The sequence below is a fragment of the Ammodytes marinus genome (genome assembly GCF_949987685.1).
Source record: "Ammodytes marinus genome assembly, chromosome: 19".
Classification (NCBI taxonomy): domain Eukaryota; kingdom Metazoa; phylum Chordata; class Actinopteri; order Uranoscopiformes; family Ammodytidae; genus Ammodytes; species Ammodytes marinus.
Window position 1 is genome coordinate 9,239,399 of NC_137223.1, and position 14,628 is coordinate 9,254,026.

Genomic DNA, 14,628 nt, shown 5'->3' on the forward strand with positions numbered 1-14,628 from the left:
TACCTAGAAACAGTCATGAATTTGCAGAATACTCATTTGCTGGCCCAGTCTAGTTTTAACTAAGCCACTCGGCTGCAAAACAAATTTTTTTGTGTTAAAGACATGTCTTATACATTCAGTATGTATATATTTTAGTTGTTGTCATATGATTACACTTACTCTTTTAATAATATCTAATCAACAGGCTAACTGCTGTTATTCTATGAATTACTACAGGAAGAATATACAATATATACCTTTTTTTAAATAGAATAAATATATGTTTTTACAGAGGATAATCTTTTTATCACTATATAAAATGACCATAGAGTCACTTAATTGCATAGGGTTTGTGCGATAACTGTGCTCTCTGTCTTAAAGCTAATTGTTCTTCCTGGTTGTTCATTGTGTCTGAGCTAATATTCATCTCTAGATTCTAATGATATATAGTGTGCCCTGCTATGTATAGAAGTTGAATATACGCAGTTCAGTAGGGGTTTTACAGCTGGGGGGAATGCACAGGAAAAGAAATAAGCCACAATCCATGAAAACATCAATGTGAAGTGGTCCTGTTGCAAAAAAAGAAGGACGACCTGTTGCTCCGTATACCCCCCCTGGGTTTGATGAGTGCAGCTGAATAACTTTGTATTAGTGCAGACAGTGCAGAGGAAGAACATGTGTTCATCATTTCCTGGATAAATGCAAGTTTAAAAATAGACACCTATCACTGAGGTGCTGATGGTACGCGTGTGGAAGATGAGTACTATGAGCCTGAAAGCATTCTCTTCAAACTGGGTGGCAGCGTCGGCTCGGCTGCCCTCAACTGTATTGTACTAATGACTCACCATATGTTTCTGGAAATAGCTGATAATGCCAGAGGTTTCGAATCTATTTACAATACGGGCACACATACTGTATATGTGTTATATAAGATGATGTTGCTGGTGATACTTATTTAAACATATTACTTACACAGGGCGATTTACAATTATTTATGTTATGTAGGAAGGGCATAGTTAGCTAGTTAGCCCAGAAGTGGGTGATAGGAATACTACTAATTTTACAGCAATAAGCCTTCACACCACCTAGAAGTTCATCAGTATGAGTATTTGGGTAACCAGCAGAGTTTAATAGCAAAGGCTTATTAAGGCTCAGGAAAATGGTGCAGTATGTGACATAGCAACAGGGGCCCACAAACGGAGTGAGTCATTTACTAAATGAAAATGCGTCAGTCTGTCTTCAGTTCAGCAGGGGATTGATTGATTGATTGATGACATCATACGTTCTCTTTGCAGAACGTTACGTCATTAAAATGGATTGCCATGAAAACAGCTTATAATATATAATAGGTTGAATGAAAACCCCCTTTGAATAAATCAGGATTTAAGACTGAGGAAGTTTGCGTTTGTCCTTTTCCTCCGTCCATCCAGCTGTTGGAGCTGTTCGACAGCGAGGACCCGAGGGAGAGGGACTTCCTCAAGACCATCCTGCATCGGATTTATGGAAAGTTCCTGGGTTTGCGAGCCTTCATCAGGAAGCAGATCAACAACATTTTCTTGCGGTGAGTGAAATGTCAAAAAAAAGCAACCAGTACTACAGGAAAATACTTTTGGATGTCCACTCGTGTGCTCACGTTGAGGGGGTCTTTTTCTTCCTTTTTATTGAAATAGGAAACCAAAACTTACTTCTTTTGGACCAGTGCCTTTGTAGTCCTTGATTAACCGACACACAAGCTCACAGTGAAGTACCTCCAAATCTGAGGATAAAGTATTTGAAGGAATTGAAATGTATCTTTATTTGAAAAGGGATAATGTACAAAAAGATGTAATGTTTAATAAACATTACATCTGAAACTACATAGTGTACCTTTAAGGCAAGGAGAGATGTAGTGTACCAGGTTTTAGCAAAGGGCTATTTTTTTGTATTTATTTATTTTATATAGTCCCTGCGCAGGTAAGTAGAATCATAAAATATAAGTACAAAAAATAGAAAAAGTACATGATATACAAACATAGGATTAAACATCAAAAATATTACCAGAAGCACTACATGGCATTTTTTTATGAAAATGTACCACTTCCCCACCAAAATGTTAGAAGTGTGTACAGGTTTACAGTACTGTGTGAGTAACCAATATGTTGTCAGACTGGAGGAAGTTTGAAAATCGTTATTGGATCTCTGATTAGGTCTCTGATAAGAGACTATTGTGGCCACAAAAGTGAAGAACTTTCATAACAAGGTTTTGCATTTTAGAATAATGCACTCTCCCCTACAGCACAAGTAACTCCCCGGTTGCTTGTGCTGTTCATTCTGAGCCAAGTGTCACAAAGTTCCTTAGGGGAGGAGGTGCAGCATTATGCATGCTTTTATGGATTAAGTTAACATCAGAGTGCACAATTAGATCTTCAAAATTTGGCAGATTTTATTTAGCAAGGGTTCCGCAGTGTCGATATTGATGTGGTGTCGTTTTTTTTATCAAGAATTTTAAGAGTTTTAATTAATATAATAATCGCATGGCACAGAGAGCCCTGTGGAAGTTTATGGAAAACTAAATGAGAATAAATGTAGTTCTTTTGCAACAGTTGTCCTTACTCCGGGGGGCGGTTTCCCAAGGTTCAGGAACTATCGGAGTGAGAGAACGTCCCTGATTGGTCAATCCTCCCAAGTCTGTAGATGTATTTGAAACGCCAACTGGAGCAAGGCTTTTATAAAGGGGGAGTTTCTAAATCTATTTGGTAATAAAGACTGGGACCATATCCACTTGGATTATAAAAGACGGGTTTCCTTAGGGAGTATTAGACTAGACTCACTGCATCACTTTCGAACTGTGTCAGTTTACATAGGCAAATTAAAGAAACGTACTATTAATGCAACTGGAAAATATGTGAACTCAGTTAACACAGCAGGTGCTGTTATGGAATTTCTGTTCTTGTTTTTTTTTTCGGATAAAATATTATGATTTAGCCATTTAACCCATTGATGACGGCTGCTGCGCGATGCCACATTGGCTCTCCTGCCTGATGCTGCGTCGCGCAGCATTATTACTTTATCTAATTTTCATGGCATTCCCAGCATAAAATGCACTGTCATTGGTTCAAATACACATGAGGTGGGTTTTGTTGATTTTTTTTAAGACCACGTGACCACCCAAAAGTTGTGTGGTTTGCCGAAAATCATGTCAATCAAAAAAATTAAAAATAAAACAAAATAATAAAAAAAATACGCCGGCAGTGTCGGCGACAGAACAGTTAGTGGCGTTTGGTGTGCAGAATCAAGGTCTACTATAGACTACTGACGAAAATCACACAACACATTGCATCTATTTATTAACAATATTTAATAATTTTCTAATTCATCTAATTTTGACGATTTTTAGAAATATTTGTTGGTTTGTAAGCGCTAAGGGAGCATGTTTAAATAAAACCTGTGAACCTTAACTTTTAAATGTATTTTATTTCATGTTTCTATGTGCTACACAGGCTTAGATATTAAGGTTTTGGTAGACTTGACAATTCGTACTATTTTTTCAGAAAACCCTCAGGCATTAAGGACATGCATCCTAGATTGCCATAGTCATCAATGGGTTAAGACATAATTTCTCTGCATGTCTTTCACATTAAGTAGGCACAAACAGAGTTGTCCATTTAACACAGAGAGGAAGAGGAAACATTTTCAGATGGAAGCATCAAATATTTTTAACAGCAGTTGTGTGGATTCTTCCCAGCTCCTGTTGCTTCGTGACAAAGGGCTTTAGATGATTGGAACAGGGGGGGTCGGAGGAGTGGGGGGGGCACTCGATGTCATTTCCAACCGGCAAGGTGGCAAATCGGGTGCACCCACTTTGACCATCTGTCATTGAGAACAAAAATAGTGCCACAGTTGTCAGGCGCTGTCTGTACATACCATGGCCACGCGCAGCTTCGATGGAAGTGGATTACCGAACAGAGCAGGTGAATGATGTATGGATCATCAGCTTACATAAGAGCAGGCCATTAGAGGTCTCCAGCTAAATGTGTATTGTTTCCTTAGTAATTCTCAGTCAGCTGTTAAAACGAGGCTTCTAATCAGTTATAGAAGATTTATCTGATTTGGATGAACAAGTGATTGCTGTGCCTTTTCTGGGCAGCCCAAAACACAGGCACACTGACGGCTTCTTGGGGCACAAGTCATGTGAAAATTCATATAAAGGATAATATTAGAGTTTTGTGGTCTGCGTGTGTAAGAAAACGGTACACCAGTGAATAAATCCAAATCAGACTGACGATCTCAGTATTGGGATCAGTCTAAATCCATTGTGTGATCCTAATAATAATCATTTCTGTGACAGGTTCATCTATGAAACCGAACACTTCAATGGAGTTGCAGAGTTGCTGGAAATCCTGGGGAGGTGAGTAATACCGTTTGGTCGTGTGACGTTATGTGGGCGTACTGTGACGTGCCGAACGATCACACACATTAACATACTCTAAACAAAACACAAGGCATGCATTATAAAACATTCATTTGATGTGAACACTAAGGTTATAGACATACCTTTTATGTTGTCAGTGGTCGTGTTGCTTTTTTTATTTTTGCACCTACTTTTATATACAAGTTCTAAATATTTGTCTGTCTTTGTTCCACTTAGTGGCCATCGTTTGTACCTGAATCTTTTCTCTATTTCAACACTGAAGTAAAGCTGATTCTGACCAACACATTTAAAATATTAAATGCATTATAGCTATAAAAAAAGTCAAGTGCTGGTGTGCTAGTTTCTTACCAGCATGCGTCTTAATTTCTTATACTGTGTGGCATTTGAGGACACTGACATTTTAACTCACAGAAAGACAGGTTTGAAAAGCATAGTCATCAGTTTCATAGAAACCTAGTTTTTATTCTGTTGTAGCCGTAGTGTTCCTGCTGGCTTTCCCAGGTTGTGAACAGGCTTGTGGAGAATTTTGTATCCGATGACGTGGAGGACTTGTGCTCTCTTGCAGTCCCTAACCAAAAGGCCCCTCAGGCCTTTTCTCTCCTGCCATTTTCCTGCTACCAATCCACCAAGTTCTTTCTGTATTTTTTCTTTCCTACTTCATGAACTGAATATCCTCCGTCGTGCCAGGCTCTGACCTTGTAGTAATCAGTGTGTCTTAAGATATCCAGCGTTGCTCTGATGTTTTTCTGTTTACAGTATCATCAACGGCTTTGCGTTGCCTCTGAAAGCCGAGCACAAGCAGTTCCTCATGAAGGTGCTCATCCCGCTCCACACCGCTAAAGCATTGTCCCTTTTCCACGCACAGGTAGGAACATTTTGAAATATTGTTTTGTTGTACCTCACATTCATTTAGCCAGTACTTGGGTTTTATCATTCCAAACTGCACAGAAATAATTGGATGTATTGTCAAAGATAAATGACAGAGCTTGTTAGGGATTGTCTCTGCAGGTTTGAGCTCTATCATAATGTAACCACTGTACTGTAGCACCTCCTGGTGGCGCGGAAGTGGAAATGCACTTGCATATTTTGGATTCCGGTCCATAAGTGAATATAAATATTTAATACATGTAACTTATATGAGTTGAGTTAATACAGTATGGATTTATAAGCTTAATTTCATCACATATATTTTACCCCAAATGCACATCTTCCTATAATGATAACAAAATAATTACTGAAAATGCAAATAAGATTTTAAATGGTCCTCTACACATAGCATGGCAGACGAAAAAAATGATACAGGAATAAAAAATAATAATATTAGTGATTGTCAGGGATGACAGAAGTAACCAGAGACAATAGAGCAGGAGAGATTCAGAGGGTTTTTAGATGAGGTTGTGTGTGTGTGTGCTGCAGTCTTTGACTGATGCATATTTTGGGTGCATTTACTGTTTTGCCTTTTTGTCCCTCAGCTGGCCTATTGTGTGGTTCAGTTCCTGGAGAAGGATCCTACACTCACTGAACCGGTATGTTGTCTGTTTTTAAATCAATTTAATTTGTTATCTCTCCTCCCACTTAAAGTGTGCACAGCCATGAGCGCTATATTAGTCCACACTGCAAAGAGATTTTTAGTAGGTGCAAGCAAACACCCACTCAAAGAGACTGTTGAAGGTTATTTTATTTCCTCTTTTTTTTTGGTACGAATTTGGTTTTCTTTTTGATATAAAGAGAAAGTCTCATGAAATTCTCTTTTTTATCGGTGCAGGTGATCCGCGGGCTGCTGAAGTTTTGGCCTAAAACCTGCAGCCAGAAAGAGGTACGTCTAATAAAAATCCCATCTCACGCCTATCACAGCTGTGGACAAGATCTTGATGTTGCTTCTTGTCCTGCCCCCTCTTTGTCTACTTAGGTGATGTTCCTGGGTGAAATCGAGGAGATCCTGGATGTTATTGAGCCAACTCAATTCAAGAAAATCCAGGAGCCGTTGTTCAAGCAGATCTCTAGATGTGTGGCCAATCCACACTTTCAGGTACAGACACAGTGGTTCCAACCTTTTGTCCTGTTCCGACATGAATATGAATTGCTGCTGCTGGCTTCATGAAGCAACCGTGTTTTGGCATTCTGTTAACTAATAAAGGGTTCATAATGTAGCACACTGTAATGTAGTTGTAAGCACATAAAAGTTTTTTTTTTATCTTACTTTAATTAGTTTTTCAGCAAACTATAACATAACTTCCGATACGTAGATTACAGCCATATCGGACCCGATACAAATATTGGATCGGCCCCATCCTTATTAATAATTTAAATACAGCTTTCAAAATGATCATAAAGTTGAATCGACTCATCCCTAAAACAGTCTAAACAAAGACGGGACACAATTACCTTCATGTAATAGTACCATTAGGTAGAACTCATTGTAGGACTGTTTAATTAGGCTGTGTTAGTTTTAGCCAAGTTTACCTAATTAATTGGCTACTGATTGTATTTTTCTCAGTGCACTGGAGATCACAACTTTTACATTTAAAGTTTCAGACATGTTACGTGATGTGAAGTCGCCATTGTTATCTCCTTCAACCGAACAAAGATTTTTTACTTTTTATTTTCCCCTTCTATTCTTGTGTCTGTCCTCGCAGGTAGCAGAGCGAGCGCTGTACTTCTGGAATAACGAGTACATTCTCAGCCTCATCGAGGAGAACATCGACAAGATCCTTCCCATTATGTTCGGTAGCCTGTACAGAATCTCCAAAGAGCACTGGAATCCGTAAGTCCTCCAGGATAAAAAGCTGTGTCAGACATTCACGTACGTTAGCACGTTGCTAAGGTAAATCACCATGGGTACTCCACAGGAATTCAGGTCCTGTGCTTTGTATAAGAAACCTGAAAGTTTTTTTTATTTAATGCTAATGAGTGAGTGGATCTATTGAGCCTGGATTCTACATATTTTTTCCCAAACCCCAAGGAAAATCTTTCATGCACAAAAAAAAAAGATTTCCAACAGAATGCTTTAATTACTTCTTTTTTTTGGACTAATCATCTGAAGTATTATGCATGAAATCTATAGTCATTTATGGATAATTAGGTGAACTGGCCCTTTTGTTAAACCTGGTTGTTTGTGGCTGTGTAATTGTTGCTTTACTGAGTGTATTTCTGCTGTGTTGTAGGACCATCGTGGCTCTGGTCTACAACGTGCTGAAGACGCTGATGGAGATGAACTGCACGCTGTTCGATGAGTTGACTTCCTCCTACAAAGCAGACAGGCAAAAGTGAGTCAACTGACACTTAAAGTGACAAACCACATGGAACTTAAGTTAGATTGGAGCGCTCACCAAGTTTGTCACTTAGAGGACTTTCTCATACTGTTGTTTTAGTTGGTTCTTTATTTCTAATTGAAACCAAAATGGAAGCATTAACATGTTGTGGTGTCCCAGGGAGAAGAAGAAGGAGCAGGAGCGGGACGAGCTGTGGGTGAAGCTGGAGGAGTTGAGGCTCAGCAGCGCTCTGGGCCAAAACAACAGCCACGGGCTCCCGGGTGTCCACAACAGCAACAACAACAACAACAACAATAGTAATAATAACAACGATGACCACCAGGACAGGAGCGTTGATGCTGCCGCCGCCGTCGCCACAGACAACAAAGATCCTGACGCCAGTGTGGCAGCCAGCGGGAGCACCTCATGTGCCAAATGACACCGGACGTCAGTTTTTTATTCCGTTTTGGTTTCGACACCGCGTTCACACAACTGTCAGGAGAGGATTGACGGAGACAGAAAAAACACAAATTACACCTCAACAGTATATTAAATCTACTTAGAGTGACTTAGAACGCCAGCATTTCGTTGGCAGAAAAAAATATATATATTTCAACTTAAGACTATTTTTGGATGTTACAGTGTGGCTGCAGTATAATGTTTATTTGTCTGATCAAAGATGTATCCTTTCACATTTAGTTTCTTAACTGAAAATGATTTTTTTTTCTCTCTTTCTGCTATATTCACTGTATAATACATGGGAGGGGAGAAATTAATGACTTGAATTCAATGTTTCCGATTGTGCTGCACTTAGACAAGCTGAATGGCTATTTAAAGATGTCTATTTTTTAATGTGCTTTTCCTTGTTGATGCCAACACTTGGGTGGAAAAACCTTAAGGAAGAAGGGAACTGCGGACTTTGGGAGTATTTGGGGACGATGGGACCAGATCTATAAATTAGACATTTATTGTCCATTAATGTGTAGAAGAGACCATGTTATGACGGGCAGAAGAAGCTAGAGGACAGCTGTCTCCCGTGAGAGAGAGAGAGGATGGGAGGATCACGGCCAAAAATACATAAATCCTTAAGTATAATAATCCCACATGTGGATATCTCTGTAAGCGACTCAAGTTGGGACTGTAAAGTTAAAACTTGTTGTGGTAAATGACATTTGTGAGAATATTTTTGTGTTTCAGGTGTTGGTAAATATTGTTTTATCTGGGTGATAAACATGAAGCTAATTGCTGTTAAACACAACACCTGCATTTATAAGATTATTCACACTAGAATGAAACGTTTTAACCAACAAAAGGAATAGTTCGCCATTTAGGGAAACTTGCTGGATTGTAATTCTTCATCTTGTCAATGAATTCAGGTGTATCTTGTTTGTTTAATACACATCAAAACTTACACATACAAAGTGTAAAAATTGACATTTCTAAATGGTTAGTTTTTACATTTGTATACATATAAAACTAATTAAAACGTGATTCACTAGTGAGCTTTAGGGTTGCGGGTAGGTGGATTACATGTGGACTGAGTCTAGCTAGATGTTTTCCCTTTATGCTAAGCTAACCGTCTGTATCTTTAAAATCACCATACAAACATGCGGTGTCGTCTCTTAATCTAACTCTGCAAGAGAGCGAATAAAGGTATATCCAAAAATGTCGGACTATTCCTTTTTTGTAAGATATACATTTAGGAAGTACAAACACACAAGACTATATTTTCCTGGGTATTGAGAAAAGAAACATTTTTGCAGATGGATCATGATCGGAATGGGATGCAGGATGCCCTTGAGTGTATATTTGTTGATTGGGTATATGTCTGTATATGTTCAGTTTGGAGGCTTATGTAAAGGGAAATGCCACTCAATTTAAGATTTCTATGTACAGTTTATTGTTTCCGTGGTCTAAGAAAGTGCAGTCAGTGCTTAGAAACATAAATGGTTCTCTGTCAAAGCTGAAAACACTTACACGTGTCTCACTGAGTTCTTATATCCAAACAATTCTCAATCAAGTAGTGATATCAAGTCAAAATTAAAATGCTTAAAAACCACTGGATTGTTTATACATATATTCTTTACCATCAATGCCTGTTCACTTCCTGCATCTCCAGACTATTATAACCTCACGTTTGCTTTATTTTTCCGGTTAAAGACATTGGGGAGTTGATAAATGTGTTCATGAACTTAATCTGACTGCCATAGATCATAGGAACAAGTTTTGAAATTAATTGAATGGTGTTCCCTCTGAACCCTGAGTGTCTGCTCTCTTGTGAGTTCATATGTTTTTTCGGTCCAGTCTCTTTCTGATGCCTTTCTGTCTGTACAGCATTCCAACCTCTGTGACGTATGAAAAAAAAAAAAAAAAAACTGTGTGGAACCTGTTTTGTAATCGCAGATCTTATTTAGGTTTCACCAACAAATAAAGTCGACTTTATCTTTCTACTCAAAGCACAAACACCCAGTCTCTTTTTTTCATTTTTGTTATGTGCGTTGAGTTGTAGTACATCATGAGGTCAACAGAGGGTGCGATTGCATTTCTTTTTTTCCTCATGTCTTGTCTTTGAGCTTCTGGACAGAATGGTTATTACTGTTGGTTGTTTCATACTACAAATGCATATCTTTGAATAGTTATCAGGCACACAAGCACAAGCTGTCCCATAGTAAAGGTTAAAATGTGTTCAATCATAAGCGTTTAATATTATTGAGTATAAAAAATAATAATACTTTCTTTGCAGAGAAAGGCTTGTGAATGATGTGTTATGACATTATGAGCTTATTAATACCGAGATTGCAACGGTGTGAAAAAAGCATGTTCCTTTTGTAGCTTTTTGAGGTGGAGCTGCTTTTAACTACTTTACATTGAGTTAATGTTATTTTTTTGCAGCACTTCCCAACCTGGGGCCCACCTAAGGATTATCATCTCACAAAATGATATAACTATTCTATAAAAGGCACGTCCAACTGATAGGTTGCTAGGAGCAGCAGTCCTCCCGGGTCATGGAACTCCTTTTGATCCACAATCTCATTCTTCAATTCACTGCCAGATGGTGATCAGTTGACAGCTCAGCCCGTCTCTTGACAGGAATGTCCAGAACATATGGCAGCAGGTCTAGTGAAATAGTGAAAGTGTGTCAACCTTGTGTTTGAACATGGTGTTCGTTATGAACAATCCATGACTAGCACAGAAGTTCAATAACAATACACCGCTGGGTTTTGATCAGGGAGGCCGTTCCTCCCAATCACACCCCTCCAGGTTTCCTTGTCATTACCCACGTGAGCGTTGAAGTGTAGGACTATGGAGTAAGTGAGCGAGGCATTCTCCATCACACCTCCTAACGTCTCCAAGAACGCTGCATACTTTGAGCTGTTGTTAAGTGCATACGCAATAACAACAGTCATAGTTTTCCTGTCTGCAACTCGTAGTTGCATTGAGGCAACCCTCTCATCAACCGGGACAGACTCCAACTGCGGGGGACTTGAGTATCCCCACACCAGCCCAGTACCTCTCGTCCTTAGCAACTTCTGAGTAGGACAGAAACCATCCTATATCAAGGACTTGGGTTCCAGTCCTATCTAGGTGGTACCGCTTTCCCCCACAGAGAGGCTCATACCACATACCAAAAGCCAGATTGCGTTACCTTGGTTCAAAACGCCTAGGACCGTTTCCCCAGTTCCGATTGTCTGTTGGGTAGCCTATCGCACCCCATCTCACCCCTTGCTCCTTGTGGCTGGCTGGTACATGTTGGGGTGCTTAGTAGCTGCTTCAGGCTGATGCCGAATGGGTTATATAGGCTCCAATTCCAGGCCTGGCTCCATTAGTGAGACCCAGTGACCAGGTTTCTGGCAAGGTAAACACTTTTTCTTTGTTCACCATCATAAAGGGGTTTGGATCATGTTAGTCTGGATTCTCCAGCCCAACGTGTACGCTATGGGGTACCCTACCAGCCTACCCGGAGCATGCATTTGCTGACGACATAGCTCTGGGGGATCACTAGAACACACAAGCTTTTCCACCATGACAAGGCCACAGTAGTGCATGCTTGAGTTTGGAAGTGGTATAGCTCTGGGGAAGAAGCTGTCCTTGAGTATGTTTGTCCTTGATCAGATCCTGTAGCACCTGCCTGGGGGCAACAGATCAAACAGATGGGAGCCATCAGAGCTGTCCTTCACAATAGCTGCATTTCATTAGTAGTTGCACTTCCCCTCGTTCACTTACCCTCAGCCCTTGGTATGACGTACCAGCATACGTTGCACGGGAACTGAGGTAAACTGCAATACATTCACTGGATTGTTCCTATGGAAATAGGATAGGCTAATTGAGGCGTTTTGGAATATATTTATATATATATTTGTCCTGTGGGTGGCCGCGATGTCCCTAAAAGCATACAGTCTACCAAAAAATAAAAGGAGAAGAAATCTGCATTCCATTAATAGTTGCACTTCCCCTCATTCATTTACCCTCAGCCCTTGGTATGATCAGGGCTGCCTTTACCTGCCACTAGGTCCTGGGGCTGAGAGGTTTCGTAGGCCCCCCTGCTCTTGCAAGATCTCTGCACCTGCTTTTTGGCACATTTACTGTAACATTTCCTGTAATGTAAGCTTTTAGACACACCAATGCTGTAGGGGGGGTTTACCATGATAGCACTGCTACCAGAAGCTTTCCTCATCAGTATAACAACCATCTGCCACCTTCATTTAAAGGCTAAATATGTAATTTTCTAATTTTCTTAGAAAATAATAGATAAAATATACAGAATAATTTCAAAGACACCTCAAAACTTGATGAAATATCACAGTATATCTGAATTGAAAATACACTTCTGCTAGCAGAAATACTGATATTAAGGAATTTTCCGGGGGTCTAAAGCCCTTGAAAGTTCCCTTTTTTTCCCTTTCTTTTCTGGTACCCTGATTTATGTCCAGGTCCTGGCATCACTGAGCTTGCTAGGTTAGCTTGCTCATCATCAATGCATGCAACGGTTTTGAGGGGGAAAAAACGACCCATGATACTTTTAGTTTTTCAATATAAAATGTGATATATTTTACCCAAGTAACAATGAATAAAATGTTTTCTTTTATAGAAAGTTCTCTTGCGAATATAGCGTTCATAATAAAGGTTGGCTAAGTTAGGTAATCTGGTGGCTGGGCCCTAGAAAGCTTTCCCACTTTCCACCCCTTATGGGCGGCCCTGACCTGATTACAGTGTTTTTCGAAGTTATTGAGGAGACAGTGGTGGAGACCCAGGACCTTCTAGAGGGGTCCGGGGGCATGCCCCCCCGGAAGAAAAATTTGAACCTTTTAAAGTAAAATGCATCAATCTGGTGCACTTTGAGAAGAAAACTAAGGCTAAATCAACTGTGTCCTATGTGAGCTATTTTCTGGAATAATTTGGAGACACAGAAATACCAAAAAGCAGAAACAAAAATATATAGGTTTAAAAAATCCAGTCAGTCAGCATTCAAATTTGTTTTAAATAATCCCTTATCCCAAAACTACTTCTCTCTTTGAATTATTTGTTTTGTTCAACTCAATATAGGCCCTTGATCTGCGTTGCCCCAAACAATGTTATTTAAACAAAAATAACAAAAATGTACTGGTGAATGATAGGCCCCCTGATCTTCATAGGCCAAAAATAATGTGATTTTTTTCTCCCTTTTCTTTACTAGGTAATTTATTTTTATTTTATTTAACCTTTATTTACCCAGGCAAGCAAATTAAGAACAAAATTCTTATTTTCAAGTGCAGCCTGAAGGGGAAGGGGGAGGGGAGTGCTAAAAGTGAAAACAAGGTTATATATATATATTACACTTTTACAAAAATATATAAAATACACTTTAAAAAATTCAATATAATACAATACAATAAAATAAACAGTTAATCAATAGTGTATGACAAGAAGGGCTACTAGCAGGTGCAGGAGTCAACTAAGATTTTATGCAGATTTAGTTTGAAAACAGAGAGAGAGGTGAAGACAGAAAGTTTAAGGGTGTTTTGAAGGGTGTACCAGTCAAAGGCTGCAGCGAACCGGAAGGCACTGCGTCCAAAGACAGTGCGGACAGTGGGGATGGAGAGGTTGATGAAAGCCCCTGATGGGCCCCTGATCTCCGTACGCCCCCCCCCCCCCACCCTCCCCTCCCTACGATGATTAGGGGCCTATCATGAGCCAGTCAATAATTTATTGTTTTAAATGACAATGTTTGGGGCCTTCTTAGATCAGGGGCCTATATTGAGACAGTAAAAAAAAAAAAAAAAAGAGAGGCCCCTGATCTTCGTAGGCCCTGGGGCTTCAGCCCAGGTAAGCCTGTGCATTAAGGCGGCCCTGGGTATGATGTACCAGCATACGTTGCACGGAGGGAACTTGGAGCTCGGAGGGAGAGTGGGAGATTTAAATGTCAGTTACATAGGTAGTTCTGAATGCAAATAATACAGAAATATAACATTCTGCTAAGGTAGCCTATATTGCCGAAAGCCATTTCCATAGCATAACAAATATTGAATTCTGACATGGTAACTCAGATTATCAAGATATTGTTACTTACACATGTAAATTGTTTGCTCCGACGTATTTTCTTATTTCTGTTAGTTTCAACCAAAAACATTTGTTTTAAATAGTCCTATAATTGGCAGCCATCGGTGTTTTAGCAGCAATGTGTAAACTGCAATGCATTCACTGGATTGTTCCTATGGAAATAGGATAGGCTAATTGAGGCGTTTTGGAATATATTCATACAATACATTATGATGATGTGCCCTCTAGAACAAGAAAATTCGATGACGTGCCTTAATGAGTGCCCTTATAGTCCCCTTCTGCCCATCTGGTGCCCTTTTAGTGCCCCCTATAGTACCCTGATAGTCCCCTTCTGCCCGTCTGGTCCTTCTAGTGCCCTTCTGCCCGTCTAGTGCCCTTCTAGCATGCCCTGATAGTCCCCTTCTGCCCACCGGGTCCTTCTAGTGCCTTTCTAGTACCCTGATAGTGCCC

The 14,628-nt window shown here is 39.8% G+C and overlaps 1 protein-coding gene across 1 annotated transcript in view; it reads left to right on the forward strand.

The window, feature by feature from the left end:
* ppp2r5a (protein phosphatase 2, regulatory subunit B', alpha isoform) overlaps positions 1-10,091 on the forward strand; it is a 42,406-nt gene extending 32,315 nt beyond the window's left edge. Inside the window, exons 5-13 of the mRNA XM_080048029.1 lie at positions 1,410-1,540; positions 4,307-4,366; positions 5,147-5,255; positions 5,863-5,916; positions 6,156-6,206; positions 6,300-6,419; positions 7,027-7,154; positions 7,555-7,656; positions 7,822-10,091. Coding sequence (XP_079904155.1) covers positions 1,410-1,540; positions 4,307-4,366; positions 5,147-5,255; positions 5,863-5,916; positions 6,156-6,206; positions 6,300-6,419; positions 7,027-7,154; positions 7,555-7,656; positions 7,822-8,080 — 1,014 coding nt within the window. The 3' untranslated portion in view covers positions 8,081-10,091. The remainder of the gene's footprint in view (positions 1-1,409; positions 1,541-4,306; positions 4,367-5,146; positions 5,256-5,862; positions 5,917-6,155; positions 6,207-6,299; positions 6,420-7,026; positions 7,155-7,554; positions 7,657-7,821) is intronic.
* Positions 10,092-14,628: the final 4,537 nt, after the last annotated feature.